Below are 22,611 nucleotides of genomic sequence, written 5' to 3'. Positions count from 1 at the left end.
TTAGATCTCTGTTATAAATTTAGTTATGTTAAAGAATGTCTGCGACATCGGAGTGGCTAGGGAGTCTCACGGGACCCGGCCGCCTATAAAAATTCTGGGGGGGTATGATGACCCCCTTAGTTTTTTGTGTAGACTTTGTTACTTTCAAGCACGGCTGTATCTGGGGGCGTCCTAGCCCCACAGAAGGGGTCGTAGTCCCCCATAAATTTTGGGGGGGGGTTATGGCCCCCTTAACTTTTTCGTTTTTGACTCAGTTACATTCAAGCACTGTTATATTTAGGAGGTCCGGCCCCCCCCTGGAAGACCGTAATCCCGCTATAAAATATGGGTGGCGGGACCCCCCCCCCCAGAATTTTTATAGGGGGCCGGGTCCTCTGAGACTCCCTAGCTACTCCGATGTCGCAGACATGCTTTATATATAGCATAACTAAATTTATAACAGAGAGCTAAGGGGGTCCCGCCCCCCAGATTTTCTAGCGGTACTACGGTACTCCAGGGGGGGCCGGGCCTCCTAAATATGACAGTGCTTGAATGTAGCTGAGTCTAAAACAAAAAAGTTAGGGGGGCCATTTCGGGGGGGGGGGGGGGGGGGGGGGGGGGGCCGAAATTTTAAGGGGGACTACGATCCCTTCTGTGGGGCCAGGACGCCCCCAGATACAGCCGTGCTTGAAAGTAACAAAATCTACATAAACAATTAGGGGGGGTCATCATACCCCCCCAGAATTTTTATAGGCGGCCGGGTCCCCTGAGACTCCCTAGCCACTCCGATGTCGCAGACATTCTTTCACATAACTAAATTTATAACAGAGATCTAAGGGGGTCTAACCCCCCAGATTTTCTAACGAGACTACGGTCCTCCCGGGGGGGACAGAACCCCCTAACCATGACTGTGCTTGAATATAACTAAGTTTATTAAAAGCTTGGGGGTCCATAACAACCCCCCCCCCCCCCGAAATTTTATGGGGAACTACGATCCTTTCGATCCTGATTGTATAAACAGCTAAGGGGGTACCGGCTCCCCCCTGAATTTTCAATATTCATATTTGTATTATTGAATTTGGTCACATGGCAGGCATGCTTTCGCAAACTAATATAATATTTCATGTACTTCATATCCATTTAACTTCCGCAATAGCTACTCCAACGCCTTGGTTATTTTCCTCGGGTTATTTTGCAATAACCTGAGAATAACCAAGTGCTCGTTACAGTTTTTACTAGTTGATATGCATTGAAAAGACCTATACCTGTAACCTGCCATAACCGCCTGCCATCGGTTATGCCAACGAGTACTCGTCGCTTAGGTTTTAACCGGCCACTAGGTTTTTCCATTGATAAAAACCTTCCCACAGCGATAGGTTTCCCCAACGAGTACTCCCTCATCCGGTTTTTTTCTCTTCCGCCTGCCATCGGTTATGCCAACGAGTACTCGTGGCCTAGGTTTTAACCGGCCGCTAGGTTTTTCCATTGATAAAAACCTTCCCACAGCGATAGGTTTCCCCAACGAGTACTCCCTCATCCGGTTTTTTCTCTCCCGCCTGCCATCGGTTATGCCAACGAGTACTCGTGGCCTAGGTTTTAACCGGCCACTAGGTTTTTCTATTGCATCAAAATATACCGGTTTTAATGTTCTCTGTGGCCGGTAGAGGCGCAGGAAAACCTCATCCAGTGGCAGCGGCAAAAGTGCTGGTAGTTCCAACGGTTCGCGAGAGAGTGCGGGAATCAGGAGTCAAATTATTTTTCTTAAGTTATTTTTCGGTTATGCCAAAAAAAACCGAGTACTCAGGTTAACCGGCGTCGAAAAATAACCGGTTTTTACTCGGTTAACCTTCTGAAAAAACCGGTTATAAATAAAACCGGTTATTTTTGCCCATCCCTAGTAGGAGTTTGTTATGATTTGTGCCAGCCAAGTGAGTTGATGAAAAATACTAGAATTACATATCGGAGGGAAGGAAGGAGGTGTAACAGGAGTGTAGGTATAGAAATCTGTTATTACCTGGTTTTGCTGACTTCATCAACGATTTCAAAATGTGTCGGTGTTTACAAAGACAGTTTGAATTAGAAGAACAGCCAAGTTTCGTATTTGGCAATCGAAAGAGAGAAAAAGATCGTATCTACTGATTGCATTCTGATTTACTAGCATGTGATGTCACTATAGAATTCATAATTACTTCTGAGGATATATGTTATGAGGTGAAAGTATTTTCGTATTTCCTTTTCCAAAGGATGTTTGTCAAAGTACTACTATAAAAATTGTAGGTAAGTCCATTAACAATATTTGGTGTACGGCTTGGTATTTCTTGGAGATAAATATATAGGAATAAGTGAGGCAAGTGAAATATTGCGTGAAAAAGAAAGTATTTAGCACGTTTCGTACGTAATGTATACAAGATACTGTTTGAGTTTTCTTTGGAAGCTGAGAAAGGCAAATTGATACAACCAATACAGCTCGTGTGGGTAAAAAAGTAAGAATGACTGATTTGCTCATAAGATGGTATGATATATCAATGAATTTGTGAGGCAAATGAGCCTTTGGAGTGTGGAAGTTTACTAATTATTGTACGTTTTGTGACTAAAGTAATGACCTCTTATCCTTTTGATAGAAAAAGATTTGGAAAGGCACCTTAAGCAAGAAAAGTCTTCTCTTCTCTGAGCGTTCTAATGTGTAGCCTTCAACGGAAAAAATTGCGACTTTATTGCCTAAGTGCTGTTCGTAGCCAAACACAGGTTATGTACTATTAAAACCTCCTAGCAAATTATCTACCATCGAAAGTAGCTGCAGAGCTATAGAATCAGTGGTGCATCTGCCATCAAAAGTAGCTTCAGAGCCATAGAATCAGTGGTGCCCATCTAGATATCTCATGTTAAAATATAAGAGTGCCAATTTGGTTACCAATTCTTATCTCATTTCAGGCTTGAATGTTTTAATATGGTGAAAATAAACAATTCGATACTTATCCTGAAAAAGTTTAATTTTATTCCATACATTTGAGCCTTAATTCAAGAGAATTTGGACCCTTGTACCTGAAGACTCATGGAAAATATGGAATATATGATATCAAAGCCAGATCAATCAAATAAATATTATTTTAAGGTTCTTAAGCATTGTCTGCTAAGGGAATATATTTATTGAGGTTCTCAAGCATTGTCTGCTAAGGGAATGTTTGAAACAATCAGAGTCAGTTGTATTTCTTACAATATTGAGCCAGCTGGGCTACTCTTGCTTGCTATTGGGGAAAGCTGTTGTCTGTGTACATATGTATTTGCTCATGAGGATGAATTTACAGGAAATGACTGCATTCACCACCATTCCATTCATTATTTTGTATGCTTATCAGTGACCACTGAAATTTTTTCTTCGATAAGCTCTTTCAAAGTATCTTGTATGATGTTGGGCAAGATATGGTGGAAGTTCTTCATATTAGTAAAATAAAACATTGCAGTATTTCCACTGATTTTTATTATAATAAAATCAGTGGAAGTATTGCACTGTCTAATTTTACTAATGACTCTATCAAAGTCTTAAGTGGGATCCTTGGTATGGTTTCTTCCTAAAATATTAACCCTTACTACTACTTGTCGACGTTTAATTAACTAATATGTTTAATAAGTCTTCAAAGGATAAGTGAAGACATATTCCTATAACAGCCAATTTACATCACATATCTGGTACACTCGTTAGTTTCTTGGGATTTCAATCCCATACGTAGCTTTTATTAATTTTTTCATGCTCCATCCATTGAACTGTCACGAATGAGTACATACGTTCAAAAAATCGATTAGGTATAACATCATCAACACTTATAATCATGCATGACTTGATATCTCATTCCATTCCTTACTGTTATAAGTGATTTACTCATTAAGGTTGACATATTTCTTAGTAACATACATGGTTATTCCATTTATTCCAGAACCATTGTCTCCCTGCCCTTGCTTGTTACTCAAAATCCTTACCTTAATCCCTGTTGTCGGCATTTCAAGCTTGATGAACACTTCACATTCATCTCCTGCATTAATTCCCTTGCCTCATTTATCTCGTCTAGCACTTCCTACTTCCTTTTCCTCTGTCAATCTTATCTATACATTCCTGTATCTATACATTCTTATCCTCCTTCTGGGTCAAAAATACCAGTTCCATAGCAAACCTTACTCCATATATCTTAACCAGACTTCTATTTGCACTTTGGTCCTGTGATTTTCCCATTAATTCTCCTCTTTTTATTTATTCCAAGGATTATCTCTGTCTCATCTGTCTCGCTGCGATCTGCATCACTAAAGATATATTTTAACATGCATAGCTGCAACGTATGTAATGAGAAACAGTCTATGTTCATGTCACATAGGCAAATTTTCTTAATAGATTTATGGAAGTGGAGTGGATGTAAGGGAAATTGCTTCTATGATCACTTCATAAATAGAACATGGTACGGTAAAATTCTGTGAGGAAGTCATACTATTGCATTTATGATAGTGGAAGCACATACATTAATTATAAGTGAGTGATGTCAGTGTGGTGCATTCAGAGATGACTTGGTACAGCAATCAAAAGGATTACCCCAGAAGTAGGTAGTAAAAAAAATTACTTACTGTGACTACATGTAACAACATAATTCTATTGAAAACTCATATCCCAAAAGACAGTTGCAATGAAGGAGTCATCATGATGGAGTCCTTATGCTTTGCATTTGATACAAATAAATTCTTTAAATGCTGTATAAATAACTGTATCTTTGTACCGCGACGGATCCATGGAGGGGGGGGGGGCTAAGGAGGGTATCCAATTTACTCCCCTTGGGTATCCACTTTACACTAGATAGAATGGTGGTTTATTTCCGACTTTCACTACAGCTGGAATTTTAACCTCACCTAGCCCACCCCCTTGTCCCTATCCTGGATCCACTACTGTCTTTGTATAATTTAGTAATCTGCTAAATATTTAAAACATGTTCAATGAAAGCTTCATATTTTGTGGGCTGAGAATAAAAGAAAATATCTATCACATATATAGTATAGTATTCATAAACACCACTGAGAGTTGAAAATTAATGCTTTCATTCTGATTAGATATGTTTTTGACAGATTTTTTATAAATTGAACCCAGAAACTTTAATATCTTTGCACCCCATCTCTTTCCCTTGAATCTTAAATACAACACAAGCCTTTGCTGTTGATTAGATATGAAGTTAGTTATGTTAGCACTTAAAACTTATTCTTACACAAGGTTTGCAAAAATAGTATTAACATAAAGAATAGATCCCCCATCCCAAGCTATGAGCCAAAAAGAGTTGCAATATTTGTTACAGATGCATATTTTTATAACAACATGCAGCCTGCTGGTAAAGTATGAAAGGTTTGCTGCAAACTGTACATTTATTTAATAATTGGATAGCAGGAGCCCTTGAAGTAACTGTGGTAGGGTTATGCATAAGTTATTCAAACTTTATTCATTCTTCTCTAATTATAATTTTTGACTGTGAAGCTATGTTCATAATCAGTGATTTCTGAACATCCATTCAATTTAAAATGGCAATGAATACATTCTCAATGGCATTACCATAAAGACTCACAGTCATCCCTATTACAATATCAACTACACTATTGACAGCCAGTATCAAAATATGTTTCACTTTATACTTCAATGGTAAGGGCTACTTGGTGTCATGCAATAGATTTTGGTATCTCTAATGAAGAAATTTAAACTTAGTTCTGTCCCTTATTGAAAATTTATTTGCCAGAGATTATGGATTTCATGAAACATATTGCTTCTTAACAGTTTATGTATATATATAATCATAAAAAAGATGAGATAATTTAAAGTTATGAAATATCTGCTGCTAGCTGACAATTATATGGCTCAATTCTTTTCGTGTCTGTAACACGAGTGGCACATGGCTGAATATACCTCCTCATTGTGAAAATTTTAATAAAACTGGAAATGCTCTATAAAAACACAAAAATCATCAAAGGAATTACCATGAATTGATCATAACAATGACATCATTGTGACAGAAGCCTCGTTATCGTTTTAATGAACACTGATGAATTTTTCTATTAGACGGTGGTTGGTTATAAATTCTGTTATTTAAATTATGGCCATGGTGAGTACTTTGAAAACGGGAAAGGCTTTGATTATTCACAACTTGCAGGCTGTTCCTAATTCCGTAGGGAACGCAGAGATGATAATAAATTAGCGTAACGGCCATACTAACGCTAAGAAGATATATCTTACTGCAAAAGTATGATTAAAATTTATCGACATTATGATTAAATTGTAGCCTCAAAATGTTCCTAAAATCGCTCTGGTGGCGTACTCAATAGAAAACCATTTCAATTGGTTTCACAATACAAATGAGAATCTTCGTTCTCGAATAATAAGCACAAACAAGGTTAATCTACCACTATTTCTTGCAAAGGGACTCCACCTTGATTCAATCCATTAACAAATAGTAATTCATTATCTCCGTGTAATTTATGGTTACACAATTAACACTTGTACATGCCAAATATTCACAGATCGAGGCGAGTATTTTTATTTTAACGACACACTGATGATTGACCATAAGATCGTCAACGATTAAAACCGAAAATATTGGCGTCAACTTCGTTTTCAAAGCTAACCATCACTTCAAAACAAACGTAAACAATTCTTTCACCACTCTCCAACTCGATTTTTTTCAATTTTGACTTTCGTCTGTTTCACTTTTCGCGATCAATTGTTGGTATGAGAATTACAGTAGCTGCGCTTTCCTCTCGTTAAAGTTCCCATCAGCCAACCGGCGGTAGGATTTGCTTTATAAAACACAACCTCTCGTTAAACTCCACGTTACCGTAATCTCCACGTCAACTTAACGTGAGGTTTAACTAGACATTATAAAACCGGCCCTAAGTGAACATAAACAAATGCTCAAAGTGGGTACGTAGAGGTCAAAATCTGCAGCCACCATTTGAAACCACCAACTTAAAGTCATTATTACCGAAAATGAAAAATTTTTTATTTGAAATGCCTGTAGATAGATTATATTAAAATTCTGAGTAATTATTTCAGGCAACTCTGTGGAAGCTTGTAATACTCATAATAAAAATAAATTTGTTTTTGTTCACACCTGGGTTGGATATAGATGGCACTACAAGTTGAAGCTCGGGTCGTCGAATTTCTTTAATTTTCCTGGACTTAAAACAATTTACGTTAATTATGAATATTAAAGCCCTGATTCCTCCTTGTCTTCAGATGTGTCAGCTATCATTTCGTGAAGTACGCCGCCAGTTGAATGGTGTCGGGAAAACTACCGTGTATACCAGTGCAGTGGACGGTTGCAGATCTATTATCGACGAAAAATTTAGTACCCTACGTTTTCTTCTCAATGCATGTATTAGTGTTGGGACGGCTGTAATTCGAAATTTACCGAAGTTATCTGCCACGCGTGTAAACAGTCATAGCATTGAACTTTGGACAGGGAATAATGTTCTAATATTACCAGATTACAAAAACATTTTAATTTATTGCTTGATATATTCCAGCGCCTTGTGTGAAACTAGCACCTTATCCACCCATCCTGCTCGGACGTCACTAATTGTCAGCGCCGAAGGCGCGTGGACTATTTCTGTAGCGGTGAGAACAAAACTCACCACAACCAGCCAGTTTATAAAAGAAATTAATTAAAATTGGTGCATGAGTATCGTTGTCTGTGTAAATGATTGTTTGTGTAGAAAAGGAAAGATTATGAAACATTTTTTTAACAATTTTTTAATTAGATTATATCATTTTTCTTTTACTTAGAGAGTACAACATGTGCTTTACAATCAGCAAAACATATATATATTTTATTTTTTATTTTTTGTCTCTTTTGAAATACCATTTGTAGGGTAGTGGAATAATAACTGTCTTGAAAAACCAAGAACAATTTAAAACCAATTAAAACCTTTGATTGGAAGAAGGTAAGAAATACGAAAGGTACAGAGTCGTGAATAATAATTAAGACAGTGTAATTTATATTTGATTAAATGTCTGTGAAGTTTTAACCCATTAGTTCATAGCGTCCGATATATCGGACACCCATATTCAATATTTTCTGGGCTCCAGTTGACTTGCGCTGCATTTTGAAACTATATTAAGCACAAATGGATGTCTGTGTTCACCGCCCCACTTATATTTTATTTGACTCCTTGAATTTATCGACTTGAGAAGTATTTTTGTGAGACATGGCATTGAAATAATTTTCAGTCATCCGCACGGGTAAGTAAATTATTTTTTACTGTAGTAAATTGCTCAATATGTTGATAACTTTTACCTCATTCTTCTTCTAAATGTGATCTTTTTATTTTCTATATTATCAAGTTTTTCTATACAATTTTTAATATGTAATAAACACTGAAAAATGACCACCCGGTAAATCGGACGGGCTGTGTTATTTAAACTATTGATTGTAAAAATTTAAAAATTGCAGAAATAAGTTAAAATGAACCTTCTTAGCCGGAATAATTACTTTTTAAATGAATATTTGACAAAAAAAACTTTATGCACTAATGGCTTAATATAGCCCTGTAGCCTGGACCATTACTGGGAATGGATAATGAGAAGTAAATTTGGCCCAGGCTTTACAGCTGGTAAGGGATCAGCTGCCGGTGAGTATATACACCACCTCTTCAACGGTAAAAATTGTGCGAAAATGCCCACACAGAGGAAAAATGACTCGACTAGTGTATAGGGACCAGTGTAACCTTTCGAGAGTTAGTGAAGGAGTGAAACTAGCGCCTTATATCAATTCAATTACACAATCTTTGCTAATTTATTTGGATACTCATATCTTCTATCAAGAAATTAGGCATGACTGTCTTCAATTCTGTTAACCCTATACTACCCAATGGTTCTCGTGCGATACACCATCCAACCTAGCCAGCATAAGATATCTTCAAGTATTAATTTGCACTCCGGGCGATGTAACTTGGCATAACAACACGTGTTAAAAAGGCATAGGAACTTACCGCCATCTCTCGGAGTTTTTCTGATCTAAGTTGATGCTTCGTGAATTTGAATATGACAGCGAGTAGATAACTACCTCGTGAGTAATTGGTAAGTTTTTAGCGTAATTAATAGTTAATGAAAATTCGGAGGCCCAAACTATTTTGTCTCATGTTTATTATGTAGTCATGTGTTAATTTCTTTTTCGCCGAGTAGATAACTACCTCATGAGTAATTGGTAAGTTTTTAGCGTAATTAATAGTTTATGAAAATTCGGAGGCCCAAACTATTTTGTCTCATTTTTATTATGTAGCCATTTTTTAATTTCTTTTTCGCCAAAGTGATTATTTTGCCAAGTGGGCAATGTATCTCAGGAGATGATTTGCCTTGTCTCAATATTGATCAATATTTTAGCAAATAAAATTAAACATACAGTCCTTTATACTACACTAAATTTGCTTAAATTAAAAAATATATATTCACCTCAAAATTTGAATTGTGGACCGCTTTAGGATCAAGAGAGCAAAAAATTAACGGGTGATATGTCATCAACTGTTATTTCTCGGCTGCATTTATTCAGAATCTCTTTTAATGCCTCAATTGAAGCTAATTTCAAAATTAAACATTTCAGTGTATTGACGCTAGTGTTACAAATTTCATATTTTTTAATATTATCAACAATGTCAACCAAACCCCCAAAAACCCTCAAAATAAAAGGACAGGCCATTGTTGATAGCTTATTACTCTCTAAGGCATTTAAATTCAATGACATATGCAAATTGCAATTTCCACAGTCCACAAGAGCTGTTTTCTAAACACCATAGAAAAAACACGAAAGATCGTGAACAAATATTCACTTAATTTCGTACGAAGTTAAATTAATGCGTTATGAAAGCAAATCATTAAAAATTTCTCGACCTTGCAATTTGAGCCGTTGCAATTTAGAAAAAAAATTGATCCGTTTGAATGGCTAATAAATTCTCATTCATTTGAAGGCTAAAGCATTATTATTCTTGAAAAACATTGTATTATCCGTCTCAACATTTCCTTTAAATGAATGTATTCCTCATTTACTTACCTTTCAGTCAAAAATTCCATCTTTCCTCGTTCATCCTTGCTCTCAATGGGTGGCCATATGCGGACCTCTTGGTACTTAAGGAAATGGCCAGACGCAGTACGTTTGAAATAGTTTTAACTTTCATGAATTCTTCATCTATAAGTACTACTTTATTATTATTAACTATTTAAATATATCAATCCTTATCTAGAGAAATGAAACGCTAAATTTTTCTCTTCTTCGCGTTGTTATAATTAATACAGGATTATAGGGTGTGACATGAGATGAGCTAAAATTTATCACATTGAAGATTACACTTTGTTTATCATTTAACTAAAGAAATTATCCCTCTATCTTTCAGGCCGTATTAGCTCTCGTTAATAACAAAAGCTAACGTTCACCACAAGCAAAAGGCTAACGCAACTCACAGCAATAAATTGAGCTTGAAAAATCAATTTTTACTTCCAATTGTAAATTTTAAATTTCAAATACGTACTTTTTGAAGAATACGCAGTCGCAACTATGTCAATCACCCAAAGATTGACAATGCTGCTTTTAAGGCACTTTGGTGCCATTTTGGCATTCAAAGAGATGCCTTAAATAGAGACATACGATAGGAGTTTCGTCCATAACCAAGCGGAAATGACGGAGGTTAAATTAATTCCGTGAAGAGATCCCTGCAAAGAATCTTGAAATCCCTAAAAATTTGAAATTAATATTTTCCGATATCGTGGTATGCCTTCGGCTGATTGGATTTTGTTTTCAAATGAAAGTATTTGTTTATGCGACAAAATAAATTAGACCTATGGATAAACGTCGCTTGAACGGGCCCTCAGTTATTTACCGTGCTGAAAAATTTACGATCTGCATTGGATGTAAAATTCGTTCTTGTTCAATATAACTATTTTATCAACAATAAAACCTTTTGGCAAATTAAAATTTATTACAATCCAAAATAACATTTATGAAGTCATAATTATGCAGCCAATAAATTTATTCTTCATTAATTTTTCATAAATTGAACCTAATTCATGATTGTTTAAGAACTTGAGATGTCTAAATATCGACGACGGGAATATTTTTGATTCGTGAATCGGAAATAAGCATAAAAGACATTATGCTGGATCGTGAATTTAGCTTTACAATTAATCCAAATCACAACCACTGATTGAATATAGAGAGAGCTTATTGGTGAAAGACATCTCACGGAACACTTACAATACGGCTCCACACAATTTTTGCCTACGCAAAAACTGTAGCTTTACCGCTCACATTGTCTAACAACAAGCTTTAACTAAGCTCTATCTCCCAAATTATAACACATATTTCACATTCTCAAATTTCTGTGCTTTTCCTAGGGTATCCTAATTGACTATATGAAAGCGCATGACATACAAACAAAAATCTTTCATTTTATGGTTGTAAAGGGAGTGATAACTAAAATTACCGCTATCAAATGCAGGAAATGAAATCTGTCTCGTAAATTGAATTCAGAATTTGAATTCCGTTATGATTCTAAAATAGGGAAAGAAAAAAACTGATAGGATTACTCAGACTCTGCGATTTCATTGAAGCATGGCCAATATATATTTCTTCCGGTATTGCTTCAAGCAAAAAAAGAACCTTCCCTCCCTCTCGTTTATTCTTTAGCACTCACTTCCTCTGTGGCATTGCAAACTATACCTACCCAAGTGGAGTGCGAAACGGAACCATCAGCTTCATAAAAGTCTGCGTTTTATTTCCGTTCCAGGGAGAATTTTTTTCTTATAACAATTGCTATGAATTTCATCACCGTTCACGTGACAGGTTTGAAACTGACCAGAAGAATAATTCGACTCAAATAGAGTTTAACCCGTTTCACTGAAACACAAGATACCCGTCCTTCCAATGTCCATGGGTTGATGTACACCGACTACTGCAAGGTAAATTGTCGCGTTTTCGGGCGTAGGAACTGTTCAGTATTCACTGGGCTCTTGTCTTTTTTTCTCTTCTTTTCTTATTGGGTAGATTGCTCGAGTAATTAAGTTGCCTATTGTTGAGATATGATTAACATCATAACAGCGATGCATTTCCAAGTTCGGCACAAAGGATAAAATGAGAGAGAGATTAGATTTATAGGAATTCGTATTTCTCTCAAATAATAAAGGCCTTCAATAAGTGTTAGGCCGTAGTCAAATCACTATATCATCGCAGATGTTATAATTTTTCAATGAATTTACTGGTTAATGGATGGCAGCCCATCACATTCTGCCATACGCCTATTAAGACAGCTACAACGCAAATGTATGTTAAATTCCCAAGCTTTACACCGGTGCAATATGGCAACGCTCTACAATCACGGTCGATGACATCGACAATGTCATGATGGAGATAGGACTCAACTCAAGTGAAGCTCGACAAATAGCCGTCTTTTAAATGCAACTTAAAAGTGTTTCACCACGAAAACAAAGGATTAACCAGGGGAGAATAAAAGCCAATAAATCCAAGAGAAACACACGAGAAATATTAACCATTCAGAAGGTATACACACACATATATACAAACAAGCACACAGATTACACATGCATGAACAACAACTTGGAATGCACACCTCTGGATAGAATACATATTTATGTAAGTAATTAGAATGGGATGATGCCCGCCTTCACATTCGAACCCAATCACACAGCTCCCTCACTAATCCCACTTCGTCGTCACAGAGCCAAAGTTCTCTCCAAGTCCGGAAGGTGTCGGTCCAACGCAATTAAAACTAGTTCATTTTTACATATTTTTAAGACTAATTAAACGTAAAATACACAGGGCAATGAGTCAATTATCCACTTCGGAACTATTCATCCACCACGGCGTTCCGCCTTTTCTTCCCGGTGTGACGCTCGGATCGCCTGATGCCTGAAGGGGAAGTCAGTTGGTCACAGCGCCTCCCCCGGAAATGCGGACGCCGAGGCAACGCAGAGGAGAGAGGGGGCGTGAATCTTTCCTGCCGAATGTGTGCGTAGATTATTTTGATCGGTTTCCACCGTATCGCCCTCGTCGAGCTGGAGGCCGCGGGCAGTTCTCTCCAAGTGTAGTCAAGATGGCGACGGGCGCATCACAGCTCACGTTCAATATAGAGCGAGCGGTCGACCGATTTAATTTTTTACACCCTCTCCCTCCCCTCCCATCCTCTCTTCGAAACTATCAATCACCAATCAAAAAGCAATTTCCCTTCCATTGGGCACATAAACTTCACTTCTCTTGGAAAATTAAAACCGAAAAAAACCATCCCCACCCACACTAAAACTTGACCGTCACAATGGTCGCGGGATTGGTTGCTTTAAATATATTTAAAAATTGAAGTTTCAAAACCATTCCTTTCTCTCTCAAAAATTAAAACCCACTGAATAAAATGTCCGCGAGGTTTTCACCTACGTGGACACGCGCGATTCCCTGTTCCGTCCGCTGGTCAAAACTGAGAAAACCCGAATGGAGCAAATCAATAAAAACAACAATGACACGGCAAACAAGACAACAGCGACGCATCCTCGCCAGAGTGGTCAAGAGGCGCGAGATTGGGGAGTCAGTCAAAGAGAGGTGGCAGTCAGTCTGTCAACGGACAAACACACACGCAACAATCCCCAGGAGATGATGACGTCGGCACGTGTAGCGTAGCGCAGCGCGGCGCGGCGTAGCGCTCTCGGCCGCCTCACCGTCCGCACGTGGGCAGGTTGACGACGAAGAAGGCGTTGAGCTCGATGAGCGACGCGAGGAGGAGGAAGACTGCGTACATGCAGAGGCACGCCACGCCAACCTTCCGGTCCAGCTTGAATCGGTTGCAGGCGAACGCGAGGTAGAGCAGCAGGAGCGTGGAGAGCAGTGAGATGGCGCTGTACTCGAGGCCGCGCGAGTTGATCGTGATGGAGTGGTGGCCGGGCACAGAGGGCAGCAGCGACGCCTTGATCAGCCACGGCAGACCCAGGCACAGCAGGATGTCAAACGTGTTCGAGCCGATAGAGTTGCTGATGCCCATCGAGCCGTGGCCTGCAACGAAACGAGGAAAACACCTAAGTTCGCTGACATACGAGAATTGTTCAGAAAATACCCGGAACTAAATTAATAATATTTCTCGCGAGCTTTGAAGTAAAGCAGAAGAATAATTTTTTTTTTAATTAAATTACCGTTATTTTCTAAATATGCCTCGTAGAAAGGATCTTTTCCATAGTTTTGGTTTTTATGTAATTTTGCGTTCATACATCACAGACGTGTCTTTCGGGAAATTATAGAGGGACAACTACTTTATCACGAAATTATAATATAATTCAGATCCAATAAATGAATTATATAATTATTAACGCAACGAATGTATAATTGACATATAACTCATGTGATGGTTGCAGATTGGGAAAATGGGGAAATGAAAGCGAAAACTTATATACTCGTATGTAGGAGAGTAATTTTTACATTTGAACACCAGAGTAGATACAAATTTGCAACAAATTTCTAGCGGGCAGTGGCTCTCAACAAGTTAATGCCTTACAATATTTTAAAAATGGTCAATTTACAAATAGAATAGTATTTCATTTTCTGATTCAGTATTTTTTCTTCTATTGAAACTAAACATCATTAAAAATTTCAAATAATATATGAGTTTAATGAAAAATCCCTGATCGTGTCATTAGGGGCTAAGATTTACCGCTTCTGTTGAACTCTTTCAAGTGACCAGAATGGAGGTATTTCTCATCATTGCCCGCTTACCTTGCTTGGCGACAATAACGCTGGACACTGCCTCAGGGACGCTGGTTCCCGCCGCTAGGAAAGTGATGCCCATCACAGAATCCGGGATCTTCAGTGTGTCACCTGAGGGAATAAAAATCAAAGGCTACCATTAATCACTGAGAAACGAACAAATTTGTCTCTTCAATGGATATTATATTTAAGCTAATATACTCTTATAATTGAGTTTCTTTCACTGATTATTTTAAAAATTGGTTTTCAATGCTGAATATATTCAGGATAATATTGCAATGGAAAATCATAATTTTTAGTGCACTGGTCTCTATGAAGACAAAATTGCAGAATAAGACTCCAATATATATTCTTTTTTGGCATGAAGTAGCAACAAGCTCGTTGCACCATAAGAATAATTTTAGAAATAAAAACCGAAGCATTTTACTCGTCGAGCTTTAAGAAAATAATTTATAGAAAAGCACATCCTTTACCAGTGGTGGATCTAAGAGTATTTCCAGTGTTTGAAGGTCTAGGTAGAAATTAAAACTTGCAACTAGTGCGACACACATTTCACTACTTGGAAATAGGTTGTTAAATTATATCCTAAAATTGCTTAAGGTTACATTCGTGTACCTCACATACATATGTTTGCAATCGCAAAATCATTTTGGAGACATTATAGCTATTGCAATGTTCATGTCTAATATTATATTACTATATATACTTATCCACTATATTCGAATCTTAGGGCTCCACAAACTTCAAAAACATTCAAGGTTCATCAAGCTCCTTATATGACCTTTTTTCAGATTTTTACAGAGTTATTGAGGTGTATTCATCATACAATATGATAATTGAGCATGAAAATCTTTTACCTATCCCAAACCTTAGGGTTAAATATCTTATCATTTACCCAAATGATCTGATCAATGGACTTGGATAGATTGTATGCAGTATTTTAAATAACGGCAGAGCACTTAGTGCAAAGGTAAACTAGCAGTCAGAATGTCAATGTTTAAGCACGGCAAATATCAGGTCCACTAGCCGGATTTCTCAGATGTTATAAGACCCAGATTTAGACTGGGATGCAACAACGGGGGGATCTAATGGAGTATCACCCCACTCCCCCTACCAGGTTTGTGTTCGAGTGTGGGATAGCCTGCAAGAAATCAAGAGCTGAGGTTCTCTTCCCAATGTACGCATCCCAATTCTTCCCATAATTTTGTACGAAAACTCTGTAAAATGTTTGGAGCATTAATCTATGAAGTAATGAAAACTTGAAGGAAGATCGCAGGCTTTCCTGACCAGACTGAACTGATTGGGTTTTTTTCCACCCAGATTATAATGTGCATTTTCTCCACCGCTTTGAGGTTTGACACGCTCCTAAGGAAACATTTTCCAACCAACTCTCGTTACATACATCACGTAAGTTTAAAAGTTGTTCAGCAATATGGCCCCTTATGAAAAAAAAAGTTTGAATTTTTCAACTGCAAACAATATCCATAAAAGATATCGTTTTCAACAGGTTACCGTGAAACATGGTTTAAGATAATAAACTTATTAAAAGGTTTTTTTGACAACTTTCCCCGATCATTCGTTGGTCATTTCCTGATAACTACGAGGGTGTCGAACCTCGAAAAGTTGAAGAAAATGTGCACAGTGACCCGGATGAGTACCCGAGAAAACCCTATTCAGCAATGCAAACTTATTATAGCTTTTCTATGAAAAGCAACGTGCCTGGATTGACAGACAAACACACACTCATCAACACAAAGCCCATACTATATAAGATACAGCCACGAAATTTCAAGGATATATTCCTCGATTCACGTGTAGGCACACTTAAAAAGGATTTATGGGGCTCAATTTGTAGAATAGTTATCAACCCATTGATTGCAATATTTTCACTCCCGTAGTAATAGCATCTGGAGTGTAGCTCTTTACGGCGCGGAAACACGGACACTTAGGAAGGAGGCCGAGAGAAAACTGGAGGCGTTTAAAATGTGGGTGTGGAGGAGAATGGAGAAAGTGAAGTGAGGAGGAGAGGGGGAAGAAGAGCGAAGTGCTGGACATGGTGAAATACGACCGGCAGAGTTTTGAAGAGATACGGAGAAGACAGAAGGTATGGATGCAGTGAGTACTTAGCTGAGAGGGAATGTTGAAAATGGTATTAGAGGGTAGAATGTTGAGTAAACGAAGGAGAGGAAGGAAGATAATTGAATATTTAAATAGAACGAAAGGGAGTAGGGTCTCAATATGAATTGAAGAGGGAAATCAAAGAATGTAGGAGATACTGACAGAGTATTTCACAAAGACTCCATGCAAACATACCTTAATCGGTAGAGTTACTTAATAATAATAAATAACATTGAATTCCGAGCAGACCTTTTTTTCTTCTTTCGTAAGTTATTTAAACTCAAGTTTTGAGTTTAATTATTGGTTGAAAATTTTTAGCATCGATAGGAAAAAAAGAATGCCACAATTTATAATTTTGTTCAGTTTTTTCGCACCCATCCTATTCTCCAAGTTAGTGTATTTTTAAATTCAAATATTTTCATCATTTTATATCAAGAATAAAAATTAACCGTGACAGCAAGATGTAAGTATGCATTCAAAACATAGTCACACAATGATCAACACGAAGGATGGTGTAGATTAGTAGGGTAAACCTCACCCCAAACTTAGCTTCAGGCTTGTGAAATAAACATATTCAGGGTAGGGGGCTGTTTTCTGTTCCTGACTTGATTGGGGGTGTCTGAAGGCTTCATTCAGGATTTGAACCCGGGTCCCCTCGATCAGCTTTCAAGCGCTCTAACCACTAGCCTACCACGCTCCCCTCAAAATATTTTTAAAAAATAACAAGTTTTTACCAAAACCTACTGTAAACAGTAAATCACTTATGTTTCGAAGCCTTCCAGGTGAATAGCGGTGAAATGTACATGAATCAACATGATAAAAAATTCCCCTGGACCGAATTGATGGACCGCGAGGGCCTAACATTTAGTACCATGATTGCCGGTAAAATAGGGTGGTTTCCTGTTTTTTTTAATTGCCTAAATCCAAAGATACCCATGAAGTACGTATTTCACGCTTCTTGATTTTTAAATGACGATACCTATATTTAATGAAAAGTGATAATTTTCAAGCGCATGAAAACGCGACGGCTAAGTATGAATGCTGGGAGAAGACCGTGTGATGTCATTCTGGTTCTGGCTGCCGCTGTGTGAAGCTACCTTGGTGCGAGGCTAGGATCGCCGTTGCAGGTTGCTAGCAGATAGCGGAGTACCCTGGTAGCAGGTAGCGCTTGGTGTAAATAAGGATTATTAATACCCCATCAAACGAAGGAAACTTTCCGATAATTGGTAATTTTAATAGGTGATTATTAAGAGATGTTTCCCTGAGCTCTGTGCCTCACGCATGCATAGGCATTCTCATAAGATGTAAAACTCTTGACTACTTGTATAGAAACTAGGTCACAGAGATGTCACGTGGAGTGGCATCGCATGGTGTGCCAATCTGGCCTTTTTTAAATTGACCACTAACATTTGTCTAAACTGGAATTTATAAAACCAAATAATTTGTATATTATTATCACACTAATGGTGGGTAACTAATCGCAATAAATTTCGTTTTCTTTTATGAAGTGAACTACTCTATTACAATCGCAATTCAGGGACCCGGGAAGCGTACATTGGCTCTGAAAGCCAAAGGTCCTAGGTTCTATTCCTAGTCCAATTTAATTTTTATATCATGGCAATTCAAGTAAATCACTGCTTAAATAGTTGATGATAGAGTATTTAGTCCCCCCTGACGATTGAAATTCAGCGGGTATCTTTGAATAGTATAATTATTACATTAAAGGAGAGGAGGAGGATGACTGACCGATGATGGTGATGGTCCAGGCGACCACGTAGGAGAGCGACCCGATCCAGACGATGCACATGAGGAAGGTGAGCGGGAACCAGCGCTTCAGGGCCGGCCTCTCGCAGTCGGGGATCGTGAGGAAGAAGACGAGGTGGATGGGCCACACTGCAACCCACGCGGCCCCGCGCAACACGCCCTGCCCCCGGGGCAGGCGAAACACGCTGTGCCCCTCCGACGCGCCCCCTTCCGTCTGCGGCTGCTGCTGCGGCACTGGCGGCTGCTTCGTCTCCAGCACTTTGGACAGAACTGCGAGCGAAGAAAACATACACACATCATATATGATGTCCACACCAAGGGTGCAATTAGCCGCGACACATTCATTCGATAGAGCCAAGTTTCGAACCTGGGTCTCCTCACTGCAGATCAGGAATGCCGCCGAATTCTTGCACCACCAAGCCATCTTCACTACGAGTTTTTTTTTAACGCTACACGGGTATTGGCGAAGACGGAAGAATATCATCCGCGTCTTATACGTGAATCCGTCGAAATAACGAAAAGGCCAAACAACTTCAATAGAGAGGATGGATATAACCTCAGCCGCATATGCAGAGAGGGTTCCTGGCCCAATCTAATGACCAACGGCTATCGCCTTCCGTGAAAATTCAAAATCGGGTCAACAATGGGTTAACGAAACCTATATAAGCTCGGGACGAGAACGGTTCCCCTTCCATTCTCTTGAAAACTCTCCCAGTAGGAGGAGTGAAACGTTGAGTAAAAAAATGCTACCTGCGTAGCAATTCCCGAAAACAACCACCAACATTTACTACGAGTATTACAATACATTCTTGGGTTCTTTGGTCGACCTCTGGGTGTCACCCAGAGCTCATTTAAATGGGTTTACAAAAATCGCCACTCGCTTCGCGGTGCGATCCCCATTTCACATAAATGAGTAATAATTGGAGCTGTTAACTGAATGTTATATTCGTAATGATGTGATCTATCAAATGCACAGTGGCGCCGACTTCATGGGGCCTCAGGGGGCCCTAGCCCCCTCAAAAATTTGTTATGAGTGTGAGGAAAAAATGTGTCAGGCTTTTCAATTTTCCCCGGAGGTTCCAGATATCGAGATTCGAGTTATCAGGGTTCTAATGTTGATCATGTGACTCTTCTAAAATGCTTAAAAAATTTAAAACTCACTACTTATAACATTGCCCGGGGCAAGATCCCCGGTTTGGGCCCCCCAATATTTTTTATAAGTCGGAATCCCTGCAAATGCATTGCTTTTTAATGTTATTTCTCACAATTTAAAATTGTGAAATGTTGCATTGGCTTATTTATATATTAAATACTGAAATAAACGGATCTCTCTGCATCCATCGCTGGCCTTCGGTCATTTTAGCAAAACGACCAAAAACGTGCCCAGAGTGAGAACCAAGCTCCAATACGACAGACTGGCACTCCTTTATCTAATTTCCTTGATATGCACCTTTAAAAAAATATGGCTTGGTGATGTAACTGGTAGTAAACCTGTCGGACGATCTGGAGATCTAGGCTCGAATCCTGGCTAAGCCGAATGATTTTTTTCATAGCGACTTTTACCAATGGTGTCCATTGGAAACGGTGCGTGTGACTGCGTACAGATATACTTGCTAAATACAGGTCTTTGATGGATTCGATTATCTGACTGCAAAGATAGTATTAGCCTTCGTATTTTATAATACTGATTGAAAATTTTATTTCCACTAAAGAGGAAGTATTAGGATTTATATAAAATTATAAATATGGATACAAATGAAACAATATAGGAGATAAGTTTTATGTACATACAATTTCTCTTAAAAAGCTCTCTTTTAAAGATCTTTCCTTGGCATGGGACTTGATGCACTTAATTTGCTACCAAAGAATTTTAAGGTCAGTAATTATATTACAAAACCAGATTTTCAGCTGAATGGTTACAAATTCTGTCAAATGAACAGTATATATTTAAAATTATTGTGTGAAGTTATCTAAATATTAATTTTATTATTTGGTTCATCGTAGAACTATATTGTGAATAAATTTTTACATTTATAACTAAATTTATAAGCAATTATTAATGCATTTCCCTCATAAAAAAATAAGTAATGACACAAACACATAAAACAATATTGTTATTTTATTTGCCAACTTGTTCAATTTCCCACCAAAATACTAAGGTTTAGGTTACATCATTAGACTCTGATTTTGGTAAATAGCAGTCACGTTGAATCCTCACGTGTATATAGTTACACCGAGTAGTACTCGACCCTCACCTGTGGTAGCCCCCTCGGCGGTGGGCGTCGCGACGCCCCCGCACAAGTTGCCGTTCCGGTCGTCGCCAGATGGCGGGCCAGTCGCCGTGGTCGTCAACTCCTCTGCTCGAAGGGGGATGCGAACCTCTGTCATCTCTACTCGGAAACCGATTGAGATGGAAGTAAAAGGAGGAAATATGATTAAATTACAGGTGGTATCGATTATTTCCTCGTCAGGACGCAATAAGCATGCAATTTAGTGCATAAGAGCTAAGATAGAAATTAGGTTCATCCAAATTTCGATGATAACGAGTGGTTAAGTTAGATTAGTGAGTTATTGGTAGTGAAGGTTATTTCAATATACAGTGTTATCATAAAATATGGGTGCGGTTTAAGAGATTCATCGGAAGACGCAGGAATAGATAGCAGAAATTGTCAGAGGCTGCCCGATCCCCGCTTGAGCGCCTTGAGGAGGGCCCTCCATTTGCAGCTCTCCGACCGTCGGATGGAACGTTAAGCATTGGCCCATTGACACCTTTCGTTAGGACCAAACTCTACGTCGGATTTATTACTTTTCGGGCAACTAAGGACGCAAGTATTGAAATTTATTATGTAACAAAGCTGTTTGAGATGACAAATGCGATAGATGAAAAAATTTAACTGTAATAATTTTTTTTTATTTTAACTATGGCCAAAACCGCACCATTACACTATGAAAACCCTGTGTTTCATCAATTATTCTTCGAGTTTTAGAGGAGAGGAGCGAAATGCATCAGTTAAGGAGCCACCCGAAAGTACAAAGTAAGAAAATGGCAAATGATCTTTCTTTCTGTAATTATTTGCAACAGAGAGAAATGTTATATTTTATATTGGTAAATGAGAGAGAGGAAGAAACAAAGAATGGATTCGTTAATTTCACCGTTATTGGAGACGGCGGAGCCATCTTCAGGATTCTCTGCATCCGCCGCAGTCGGTGCCGTGGCGCTAGCGTCGACCCTCCTCCGCAGACCACTTCGGGCGCATTTTTGGAAAGACTTATCCCAGTACATGACTGAAAGAAAAGATGAAGAATATTGTACGGAAATTAAAAAAAAAAATAATTTGAAGTTACCGACAAAAAGGCAAAATAGAAAAAACCTTTCAAGATATATTTTTATTGATACCTTGACATATTTAGTTCAATGAGATATTTAATTCAAATAACTATATTCAACAATTTTAAGCTCTTAAATGGATATCGCTGGGAATACAATGTTAATATTATAATTTCAATGATAAGCTATTGCATATGTAAATTTAAATAATTATGTTAGAAACTGCCCAGTTGTGCTAATATAATGATAATTCATGTTTAAAATACTTTTTTACCTGCGATAATCAATAAATATGAGCATTTTAACAAATACACTAATTCACACCACATACCTAATCTTAATAACACAAATAATTTGCCCGTTTTCTTCATAATATATAAAAGGCTAGTCCATCGATACCCTTATATAATATATTACCAGTTTTTTTCACTATGAATCACAGTATTTTCATGCTGAGAAAAAGGAAAACAATGAATAAATTGGGTAAATCGTTTATTAAATCATTCTGTACTTCATGCAGATTTATTTGATTCAACTCAATTGTTATGTAAGATGCTAGTAAACATCAATTTGAATTAATAGTATGAAATATGTAGTTTAGAGGCGAGATATGGATACATAATAACTGAGAAATGTGACCTTGTGACAATTAGGGGTAGATTC

General features: G+C 38.0%; 1 protein-coding gene across 1 annotated transcript in view; it reads right to left on the bottom strand.

The window, feature by feature from the left end:
• Window positions 1-12,497: 12,497 nt before the first annotated feature.
• The window catches only part of LOC124163631 (sodium/potassium/calcium exchanger 3), a 60,422-nt gene continuing 50,308 nt past the window's right edge, over window positions 12,498-22,611 (bottom strand). The window contains exons 5-9 of the mRNA XM_046540672.1: window positions 21,774-21,905; window positions 20,876-21,010; window positions 18,603-18,890; window positions 14,748-14,849; window positions 12,498-14,033 (exon numbers count right to left, since the gene is read on the bottom strand). Coding sequence (XP_046396628.1) covers window positions 13,699-14,033; window positions 14,748-14,849; window positions 18,603-18,890; window positions 20,876-21,010; window positions 21,774-21,905 — 992 coding nt within the window. The 3' untranslated portion in view covers window positions 12,498-13,698. The remainder of the gene's footprint in view (window positions 14,034-14,747; window positions 14,850-18,602; window positions 18,891-20,875; window positions 21,011-21,773; window positions 21,906-22,611) is intronic.

This window comes from Ischnura elegans, chromosome 8, assembly GCF_921293095.1.
Source record: "Ischnura elegans chromosome 8, ioIscEleg1.1, whole genome shotgun sequence".
NCBI classification, from domain to species: Eukaryota; Metazoa; Arthropoda; class Insecta; order Odonata; family Coenagrionidae; genus Ischnura; species Ischnura elegans.
This window is presented reverse-complemented; position numbering and strand designations above follow the sequence as displayed.